Here is a 12,207-nt window from a genome sequence, read left to right as displayed (position 1 = left end):
AAGGAGAAAAAAAAGGGAAGAAGGTATTTTGTTTGGATAGAAAAAAAAACAAAAATTTTTTCCATTCAGAAAAAAAAATGAAGAGTGAAAGCAAACTTTTTCTCTCTCTTTATCTGTTTTTCACAGACACTTTCTTTTTCTTTCAGTGTTTCATTTCATTTTTTTCGTTGTTAAAAGAAACAGAAAAAAAATGATTGAAAATAAAGAGTATGCCAAGTATGGCAAAAAACAAAAAAATCCATATCGAAAGTGATGCACAAAAATGATGTTTCAGTTTGTGTTGAACTATCAACAAGTCTGTGTGTGTGTACTGTGAATGTGAAACCCATTTGGTCAAGATTGATGAATTTGTAGTGGGTGTGTGTGTACGTTTACTGGTGCAATTTGAATTGTGTTTCTGGATATATTCAGTGATGAAAATCAACAGTGTCAGCGACAATTTTCAAATTGAAATTTAAATTTTCAATTTAAATGAAAAAACAAAATTATTTGTGAGAAACAAACGAACAAAAAAAAATTTCCATAAAATCTTCATCACTATAATCAACATATATTTATCGTTTGCACTTAAACATCATCATCATCATCATCATAATCATCATCAGAATTAATCTACTGGTGAGATCATCAACAACGACAACATTCCCACAAAATATATACGAGGAGCAAAAAAAAAAAAATTTTGTAAGTTTAATCCATTCAACAACAACAACAACAACAACAACGAAAAAAAATGTCATGTCATTTATGTTACTCCAGTTATGTCATACATTTTTTTTCCACTATGAAAAAAAAATTTTAAATAGCCACAACTTAGCCATTTGCTGGCCACCGGAATGTCCATGTCATCAAGGACATTTTTTCCAAGTTATTGACGGTGAAAATGATTTTTTTTAGAAATTTAATAAACACACATGTATTAAATGATCATTATGAAGAGAGGAAAAGTTTTTATTTTGAGTGCAAATGAAAATTGAAAATTTCAACAAGAAAAAAAACAATAATCAAAAGTTTAAAATTTGCAGCAATAATTACGATGATGATGGTAATGGTTCATTTAAAAAAAAAATCGACAAAAAAAATCAATTTGTCTGGTTATTTTTTTTTGCGAAATAAATCACAGCTGCCACTAATTTAAATGATTTTTTGAGCCAGAAAAAAATGAAAAATCTGAATCTGGATTTGCTTCGGGCAAATGACCGATGATGATGATGAACCAGGTATCGATCGATTGTTATTGTTGCCGTCTTTGTTTTCTTAAATAGTACAAAACAATTTAGATTTGAATATTCATTGAAATCATAAAAAAATCGATCGATCGATTAATGAGAATAATCTGAATGTAGCAAAAAAAAAAAACGTCCACCCAAAAAAAATTGTTTACATTTTTTTCTACATTTTTTTCTGGGCAAACCTTTATCTTGGGATACAGAAATAGATTTGTTTGATTTTTTTTTTCTCGCTGTACCAAATAAGATTGTACGATTGTGAACAGAAACTTTACGGGAAATTTTGCATTTTTCATGTCAAATTTTTTTTTTGTTCGCAATCTTTTTTCCGGTTTCACTATTGTATTGCTACTATGGCGAATGAAGAAGAAAAATCAGTGTGATCAATTGTGATTAGCTACCAGATAACGCCCAAGGCGCGCGCACACACACGCTCACACACACCCACACCAAAACAAAGTGATTTATAGATTTTTATCAGTGCAAAAAAAACAGTGACGAATCAAATTTTTTTGATCATTTTGAAATACAAATTACAAATCTACATCCACCAGATGACAACAACAAAAAAAAAGATTATTCTGCCATCAAATTCAGTCTTAAATAGGTATAGATAGATATAGATCTTTGAAAAGATTTATTTTTCTCTTCATTTTTAATTTGACAATATTGATGATAATCATATATGATGGGAATCAACAGTATATTCATGACAGATCAATAATTCAATTCAATCTGATCATTGTGATCATAATCTGATGGATCAATCAGTTACTGAAAAAAAAATAAAAACAAACGAAAAAAAATGTCTCAAAAACAAAACAAAAAAAAAGAATAATCCATTTGTAAATAGTTTTTTTTTCCAAATCAATCAATCAATCAATCAATCAGAGATTGAATTTGATAGAGAAATCAAATAAAAATGGGGTGTGCGTGTGTGTATGTGTGTGTGTGTGCGTGTTTGAACAATTTTAAAATTGAAAAAAAAAACAATAGAAAAATATCGATGATGATCGTGATCAATAAGAAGAAGAAGAAGAGAATTATGTAACAATGTGATTTGTGTGTTGTGATTTTTTTTTTTTTTTGGTGGGAGATAAAATTTTTATTTTTATTTTTGTTAATCTGACATTTAAAATTACTCTGTTGATTTTGATGAGAAATTTAACCTCAATCATTGTGTGTGTGTGTGATGGTCATCATTCTTTAGAATTCCATGATAAATGTGCCATTTTTGCCTCCACTGTTTGCATAAAAAAAAGGATTAACAATTATCATGTCAACAATGACGACGAAAACGAAAAATTGGGAAAAAATTGAGCATCATCGATCTATCATTTTCAAATATATACAAAACATTACATTGTAACAACAACAACAACAACAACATAAATGTTGCGAAACAAATGAATTATATGTGTAAATTCACACAGACAACAAACATGCACGCACTTTAAATCGATTATATATCGTAGAAAATTATACAATTTAACCAATTTGAATGTCATCAATGTTTCATTGTCATCATCATCATTATCATCATCAGCAGCAGCAAAAAAAAATCGATGATTTTGGAACTAGACACACACACACACTGTGGTCTTTTGGTCAATAAAAAAAACATCAAAAAAGAAGATGTTGATGATGATGATGGCAATAATTGATCTTTCTTTTTTTTCTCATAGACATTTGCAACAAAAAAAAACATTTCGATTGCATGATGATTAATAATCATTTTCATTGTCTCAATCTCTATTGAAATTTAGCATAAAATACAGCGTGTATGTTGATTCGCCATTGGCCATTACATGATGATCATCATCATTATTGAATGGTCAAAATGAAGATGCATGTGATTCAAGCTATTGATCTATCGTATATTTATTACTTATATATATATAGAAATTAGATCATCAAACATTTGGAATAAAGGGGATGAGACAAATTATGATTTTTTTTTCTCTGTCAATGAATAGTTAGTTTTGTGTGGTTAAAAATGAAATGACCAAAAAACATTAGATTTTGATGTTCATTGAGGTTATTTTAAGAGAGAGAGACAGTGGTATTACTCACAAATTGTTCCTGAAATGATCTAATCAATTGATTTGATCATTATAATTATTTGGTGATGATAATAATAATGTCATCATCAAAGTGATTTGTATGAAAGACACAGAGAGCGAGAGATTGCAAAGATAAAAAAAATGTATTGGAATGAGAAAATTACCGGCCATAGCAGCAGTAGCAGCAGTAGCAGAAGCAAGTCTAAATCCATCAAAATCACGTCAATATCAAAAAAAAACGAACCAGAAAAAAAATGAAATGAAATAAAATAACATCACACTTTTCGCCGGAAGCAAATTTTTAGGAAAATCAACAAAAAAAATTATCAGATGATGATGATAATGATGTTTACGAAAAATAAAAATATCCTAAAAATCAAACTGATGGCGTGTTTTTTCAACAACAACAACAACAGCAGCAAAAACATTCCAAAAATATCTTTATCTTTGAAAATTAAGCTTTTTTTCCAATTTAATTTATTAGTTTGAAGCAAATTTTCGATTTTTTGTTTGCTTGTTTGTTTGTTTTTTTTTTAATTTCATTCTTTGTTATTTTCATTTTTTTTCTACCAATAAAATTATTCTGATTATATAGATCATGAAATCATCAATCCAATGCTTGACAGATGGATAATTGAATCATCATCATAATAGTGACGAAAAGAACCAAAAAAAAAAAATTCAAAAATGGCCAAATGTCATTATAAACGACGACGATTATCATCATCATCATCACCATTATTGCCAAATTTATTGTCCAAATCGCCATTAAATTCGACAATCATAAAACAACAAACATTTTTAAATCATCGACAATATAATAATGATAATATGGATTATTATTTATCAAAAAATTATTCACTAAAGCCGTTTATGATGATAATCATTACAATTTTATTATTATTCATCAATTCCATTTCAAATGTTCAAGCAAATTCATCAACATTTCAATTGTTGCCACAAGATGTCGCCAAACATATTGATGTTGATAATTCTTATTCAACATCCAGCAGCAGCAGCAGCAGTACTACGGCTAAAGGTATGATTATTTTGTTTTTATTTTTTTGAAAACTTTTTAATTAATCAATCAATTTTAACATCGATTATTAGATATTAGAAAATTATTAGAAGATTATGTTCAATATTTGGCAAGTTTACCGGATATTCGTAAAGAAATACGTGAAAAAAATCACAGTCAAAAATCACAACATGATATTATTTCAACAGCTGAAACAAATGATGATGAGAAAGCTATTCATCATCCACGATTGACAGCATATCGTACATTAGTACCGATAATCAACCATCCTAGTTCTCAAGGAGAATATGTTTATCATCATCATCATCATCATGTTGAGGATGATAATAATGATGAACGACGACGATTACGAAATAATTTTGATGAAACAAATGTTTCCACAACAAAACAAAAATCAAAACAATCATCATCATCATCATCAACAATACAGCCACGACGAAAATCTGATCAGAATTCAATAATAGTTGCCGGTAATGGATATGGTGAATCTGGTGTATCACTTAGTTTGAATAATGAAGAACTAAATTCATTTATTCATACTGTATTGGGAACAAAAAAAGATCGACCAACAACAACAACAACAACCACTACAGCAACGATAACAACCACTACTGAATTACCATCATCAATGGTAGATGGTGATAGTGATGATGAACAACTGTCCAATATGACTATCAATAATGATGTAACTTATAATAATGATCTTGCCATTGAAGAATTGATGGCCTATGTTGATCCAGACGATGATGATGACAATGACGGCGACGACGATGACGACAACAACAATAATGATGATGATGATGATGATAAGATTGAACATCGACGAAATAATTCTACGAAATATTCAAATGAAACATCCACCATAGAAACAAGTACTTTACAGCCATTAATGATAACGACCACAATCGATCCATTTTCATCATCCAAAATGATAACTACTACTGCAAATAAATCGTCGAATAATAATGATCAAGTTTCCGGTGAAATATCCGTCACTGATTTACATAATAATATTGTTAATGGTGATCACGAATCATCAACGATGACTACAATAGCTAATTTGATAATCGAAAATCAAATCAATTCGACAAAAATAGCTGCTGCTTCTGCTTCTGCTGATGATGATGATGATCGTCATTCAAATCGACAACAATCAATAGAAAAACAACCACAAATGTTGCTTGAAATCAATCAAAATGATTTATTAGAACAGCTAAAACGTACACGAGAATTGTTGAGTATTCAAATTGAAAAATTGAAAACATTAGAAAAAACAGTGTTCCGGCGAAGGAAAACTGTGCCGACGGAATCGATTAATGATACAACAACAGCAACAACAACAACAACAACAGCAGCTGTATCACAATCAATGATAACAACGGAATCACCATTTGATATGACAACTGAATCATCATCAAATTTTAATCATCAAAATAATAATCAAATTGATCAATCATCACGTATTAATAATAATAAAAGCAATATTTTCGATAAAAGTTTCTTAAATAATGAAACATTTAATGAAATGTCAACAATGACAAGTGCACCAGAATATTCATCATCATCATCATCATCATCATTATCATCATCATCACCATACATTGAATTGATTACATTGAATATCAATAAGAACATTACGGCTACTTCTGCTGCTGCTGCTGCTGCTACTGCTACTACTACTATTCAACCATTTGATGAAAATGATGATGGATCCTATTATGAAACAACAACAACAACAACAATGGCAACGACAGCTATTCCAACCTTTAAGCATAATGAAAAAAGTTTTCATATGAATTTGATAAAAGAAAATAGCAATAAGAATGATGATGATGATGATGATGATGAGATAATTTATTCGAGAAATTTTCCATCCAAATCAATTCAACTAAATTATAATGGCAAGTCATCAAATAATAAAGATGTTGATGATAATGGCAATGGCAATAGTGATGATGATGATGATTATGGAAGAATCGATTCCAATTTGAAAATAATCAAATTGAATGATACTACTATTAATAATAATGATAAATCAAAATCATCATCAACAATAATACCAATGAAAATGTCAACAACAACAACAACAAAAACATCGTCAAAAACAGCCATATTAATGCCAATCATTATTGAACAAAATAATGATAAGAATATTCGATTATTATCAAATAATCATAATAATAATAATGTATCCGAATCGATAAGGCCAATAATTAATTCATCATCATCATCATCATCTACAACGCCATCACCATCATCATTGTTTGCTATTGATGAACCAAATTCAGTTTTAATCTTATCACATAGTAGTAGTGGCAGTGCTAGTACAGCTGAACCAATCAATAAAAATTACAATGTTAATAATAATGAAAATGAAACTGTCAACAAAAACAACAACAACAATAATAATAATATAAAGAATGAATCAAATATTGAAACAATGATATTAACACATGTACCAAAAATAACGATTATTCATAAGATTATGAAACCATATCGTAATGCTAATAATGGTGGTAGTAGTAGTAGTAGTAGTAGTAGATTGACAAAAATTGATAAACAAAATATAAAAGATCAATCAATCGATAATAATAATAATAATAATAATCATCTGACTAATAAACAGCAACGAGAATATTTATTTGAATCATCAGATGAAAATATCTATCAAGAAGCATTACGTCGCCATCAAGATCTAATACGATCAACAATGTCATCAATGTCATTGTATCCGGCATCAATAAAACGTTATCGTATACGAAATGGTACTGGTAATAATAGTAGAATCAATAATGTAGGTGAAATGTATTTGTTACCGAATTTTTCCAACAATGGATCACGGCAACAAACAAATATTAGTATTGCTAAATCGATTAATCATCATCAATCATCACCATTGATACATCAGGTTGTTGTACCTACTATTGTACCGACATTATCGTTGGATGATGATAATAATAATAATAATTCCAACAATAATACATTTGGTTCAGCTTCGGAATATAGTGAAATATTGATTGGATCATCATCAAGTGATCAAACAAATAATAATGTTGGAAAAAACAATGAGAAAACAGATATGAATAAAAATCAACAACAACAACAACAATCACAAATTGAAAATAACAATAATAACGATAATAATAATCATATTATGATTCCAAGAAATAAATTTAATAATAATCACAATGTTTTTGAACTTGAAATTAATGATCATGATCATGATCATGATCATCAACAACAGCATCCACGAATATCAAGAATAAGAAATGGAAAAAATCAATCGAAAAAGAAACGTACAAAATTGTTGTTAAATTATCAAACAATAATGGCCATAAATAGAAATCCAGAAAATTTATTACGATTATATCGTCCACGTTTTAAGAATAGAAAACGTTTCCGTAAAATTCGGCTACCAAATGGTTATCGTTCAATGAGAAAAGATAATAATAATACGGATTTTTCCATTGACAATCGTCCATTATCAACAATAACTGAAGATAATGTCATAACTACTACTACATCACCACCAACAACAACGACAACACCATCATTGAGTATTGATGATGACATTTCCGATTCATTCATAAAGGAAGTAGAAAACAATGAAATATTACGACAAACTACAACAACAATAATGCCAGAAATTGAATCAATGAATTTAATCAATCGTACTAATGATATTTCTGATGATTCTGGAATTTCAATCACAACAACAACAACAACAACAACAATGGAACCTCCAACAACAGAATTTATAATCGAAAATAAACGTGAAAAAATAAATAATTCAACAGCAACAATCAATATTGTACCAGCTAATGTTTTAATCAATAGTACAATCAATAATCGATTTATGATGAATCAAACAAATAATTTTAAAATATTCTGCACATATGATGCATATCGATCGATTCCATTTGCTGATTATGATAATGATGGTGATAATAATAGCGACAAGAATAAGAATAATGATAAAGGTCGATATTTTGATATTGATCAATTGGAAAAGAATTCAATGTTTTTAAAATATTGTACACATTTAATCTATGCATTTGCCAATATTGATTTAAATGGTGAACTATATACTGGATTGAATGCAATACAACAGGATAGTGAACGTAATCGTGAATACAATCAAGAATGTTTATTACGATTGCAGAAACTTAAAAGAAATAATCCACATTTAAAGCTATTAGTGGCTGTTGGTGGCTGGGATACACCGCCGCAATTGTTTTCGTTGATGGTTGCCACCGGCAAACTTCGTGATCATCTTAGTACGAATATTTATAAATTTGTACATGAAAATGGTTTCGATGGTGCCATCATTGCATGGTTCTATCCAGTTTATGGTAGTAAATCATCAATGGATTCACGTTCAACACGTGCAACATACAGTAGCCATAGCATGTTTCAATTTGATGATAAACAAAATCTAATTAAATTTGTACGATCAATGAGAAAAAAATTCGATTCGATTCGTAGACGAAATCAACCACATCGTTTGGAGCTAGGATTAATGGTGCCGCCATTTCAAGAATTTATTGATCGTGGTTATGATGCCAAAAAATTAGCTGAGTAAGTATATTGAGAATTTTTTCACCAGATTCTATACTGATCTTTTTTTTGTAGGTCAGTGGATCATTTGATATTGATGACATATGATTATTATGGATCCTGGGAGAATCATGTACATCATTTTTCACCACTATATGCACAGAATAATAATACATTTGATGAAAGAAATAGTAAATTTAATATTGTAAGTTTGTTTTTTGGCAATCTCTATATGTTTACCAATTATTTTTCGCTTTCTTGGATTTTTTTTTCTTGTACATGTAGAATTATACCGTCAACTATTGGATCAATGGAAAACAAGCGCCAAGAAATCAAACGATGATTGGTGTTGCATTTTATGGACGTAGTTTTACATTGGCCAATCAATTGAATGCTAAAATTGGTTCATTATCGATCGGACCTGGTTTAGCTGGACCGATAACCAATCGTCCGGGATTACTTTCATTCAATGAGGTAAATTTGAAAATTGGAAAAAAAAGAAACATGATATTTTTGATTTCCTGATAATTATCAAACATTTTTACATTCTTTTCAACAATATAGCTTTGTGAATTATATTTAGGAAATCAAAACGTTCGATTAAGTGAAGATGAATATCGTATAACAGCAAATCTACAATTACATGATCAATGGGTCGGTTTTGATGATGAATTAAGTCTTTATTTGAAAACAAAATATGCACTTGGCAATCATTTATCCGGTATATTTATTTGGTCAATCAATTATGATGATTATAGAAATCGTTGTGGTTGGGGACAATTTCCATTATTGAAAGCGGTGAACAAAGCTGTTGAACATTGTACATTATGGAAACAATGTTCACCATATATAATAAGAAATAGTAATTCACAAATAGCTCAAAACTCATCATCATCATCATCATCATCATCATTAGCCTTAACGACGACGAGAAGAAGAAAAAGATGAGCCATTTCTACACCAGAAAAAAAGGCATTTTTCCGCACACACACACACACGAATCTATTTAATGGGATCGAACATTTGTGTCTATTGGCATGGCTTATTGTTTGGTTCGAAAAGAAAAAACCAAAAAAAATTTTCATTTTCGAAAAAAAAAAATTTTTTTTTCTCCTTATACACTCGTTCTCACATTTTATTTTCAACTACAACAACCGCACACACCCATACACACACATACACACTGAGAATCAAGTTATTATTATTCGTGTTTGTATGTTTTTTTGACAGAATATTATTCCGGTTTTGTTGGATGATGATCCATATTTTTTATTTTATTTTATTTTGCACACAATTTTGTTTCATTTTTTTTTGTTGTTGTTGTTGCTTTCTCTCCATCTCTCATTACATGCTTCAAAATTGATTTTTTTGCATTCACACCATTTGCTTTTGTAAATATATAAATGAATTTAATTTAAATTAAAAAAAAAATTTAATTTGACAATGAAAATGCGTTGATGTTATTTTAAAAATCTCGTAAAGCTCAATGCTGCCGGCAGATGGCTTTACGCTGGCGGCAAAATTTCGTTTTTTTTTCTTGATTTTGATAATGAAATTATTTATTCATTTTTGTTTGTGTGTTAGAATGGCGAGAGAAAAAAAAATTCAATTAAATTCTGAATATTTGAAAATTGATTGAAATATGCAAAACAATTGGCCATTAATAGACACATAGAAAGTTTGGTTTTTATTATTTTTGCTTTTGTATTTTATTTTTTTTTTGTCATTAGTGTACCATTATAACAATGTTTTCGATACAAATTATCGGTACACTAATCATCATAATGATTATTGGAGCAAATGCAGATGATGCAATGAATATATCGATGGAAGAAAGACTGAGTAGTATTGATGATGAACTTGCGAAAAAATGCAATGAAAAATCGACGAAAATAATGGTAAATAAAACGGTTGATGATGAAGGTGAACGATGCCATTGCGTTGGTTATTTGATTCGTAAATGTATTAAAGATTTTTGTTACAAAAAAGACATGAAAGATTTTGATTTTTGTAAAAAAGAATATAATTATGTAAATGTATTGAAGTGTCCACCAATGACAAAACAATCATGGGTTTCTAAGATTTCACCGATATTTTGTTCAAATTTGCCAGGAAAATCATCATCAACTGGTGGCATACCTTTATGGGCAATGATAGTTCTTGGCATTGTTATAGTGGTACTTATATCATGTTTATTATTATTCGTGTTTCTTTGTTCATCTGGTAAATCAACAAATCGATCAAAAAATGGCGATATGAAACGTGGACAAAGAAAATCACAATCAAAACAAGAGGTATCGGTTTCAGCATCAAATAGTAAAGCAAGATCTAATGCTGGTGGTTCATCAAGCAAAATGAAAAGTTCTATGAGCCGTTATTAATCTTATTTCAATATATATCCATGGGTGTGTGTGTGAAGTGTATAATGTTTATATATATGGATATAGAGAATGTATAATTAAAAAATATATGTATATTCCGAGCTCAAAAAAAAAAAAACTTTCCTGTTGATTTTTTTTTTCATTTTTTCGAATATTCATTTCACCACATTTTTGTGTGTGTTGAATTTTTTCTTTGATAAATGAATTATTTAATTAACCTAATTAGTTTGATGTGGTGGTTATAATAAGTTTGTTAAAATTTTTTTTCAATATTATGCATTTTAAATGCAACAAACAATGATCATCATCATCATCATAATGATTCATATTGCAACGACAACAAATGCAAATGACGCAATGATGTTGACATTGAAAACATTGAAACGAGATCCATCACCATTTGAATATAAAGTATTAGAAGATTGTTCGCATCAAGCAAACTATACGATGTTTGAAAAAATTTATGAAGATCTAAGTGAACTATGTTATTGTTTACGTGAAATAATGAAAAAATGTGTTAAAGATTTCTGTATTAAAAATGATAAAAATGAGTTACTTGAGATTTGTAAATTGTCAGAATATTATTCTGATATTCAGTTTATTTGTAGCTCAAAAGGAAAAGCACCATGGGTTGATAAATTATCGGCAGATTTTTGTCTACATTTACCATCATCGACCGGTTTGCCTATATGGATAAAGATTATTATCGCCATTTTATGTATAGTATTGTTATTAAGTGGTGCATCATTTATTTGGCATCATTATTCAACTGGTGGTCGATCAACAATTCAAAGATCAAAGAGAAGAAAAAGTAGAAGACAAAGTCAGCGGCAAGAAATGTCCATTTCAGCATCAAATAGTAGAGCAAAATCTATGAGAAGCAAAACAATTTCATCTAGTAAGAAAAAAATGTCCGGAATCTGATCTTTAATAGCAGT

General features: G+C 29.2%; 1 protein-coding gene across 1 annotated transcript; it reads left to right on the top strand.

Annotated features, from left to right (window-relative positions):
• The first annotated feature begins 273 nt into the window (after positions 1 to 273).
• LOC124494414 (uncharacterized) lies at positions 274 to 10,284 on the top strand. Its single transcript, XM_075729691.1, has 6 exons — positions 274 to 684; positions 3,888 to 4,331; positions 4,403 to 8,909; positions 8,964 to 9,093; positions 9,174 to 9,362; positions 9,453 to 10,284. The coding sequence occupies exons 2-6, from the start codon at positions 3,980 to 3,982 to the stop codon at positions 9,834 to 9,836; spliced, it is 5,562 nt and encodes a 1,853-aa protein (XP_075585806.1). The 5' UTR covers positions 274 to 684; positions 3,888 to 3,979; the 3' UTR covers positions 9,837 to 10,284.
• Positions 10,285 to 12,207: the final 1,923 nt, after the last annotated feature.

Source organism: Dermatophagoides farinae, chromosome 3 (genome assembly GCF_024713945.1).
Source record: "Dermatophagoides farinae isolate YC_2012a chromosome 3, ASM2471394v1, whole genome shotgun sequence".
Taxonomy (NCBI): domain Eukaryota; kingdom Metazoa; phylum Arthropoda; class Arachnida; order Sarcoptiformes; family Pyroglyphidae; genus Dermatophagoides; species Dermatophagoides farinae.
This window is presented reverse-complemented; position numbering and strand designations above follow the sequence as displayed.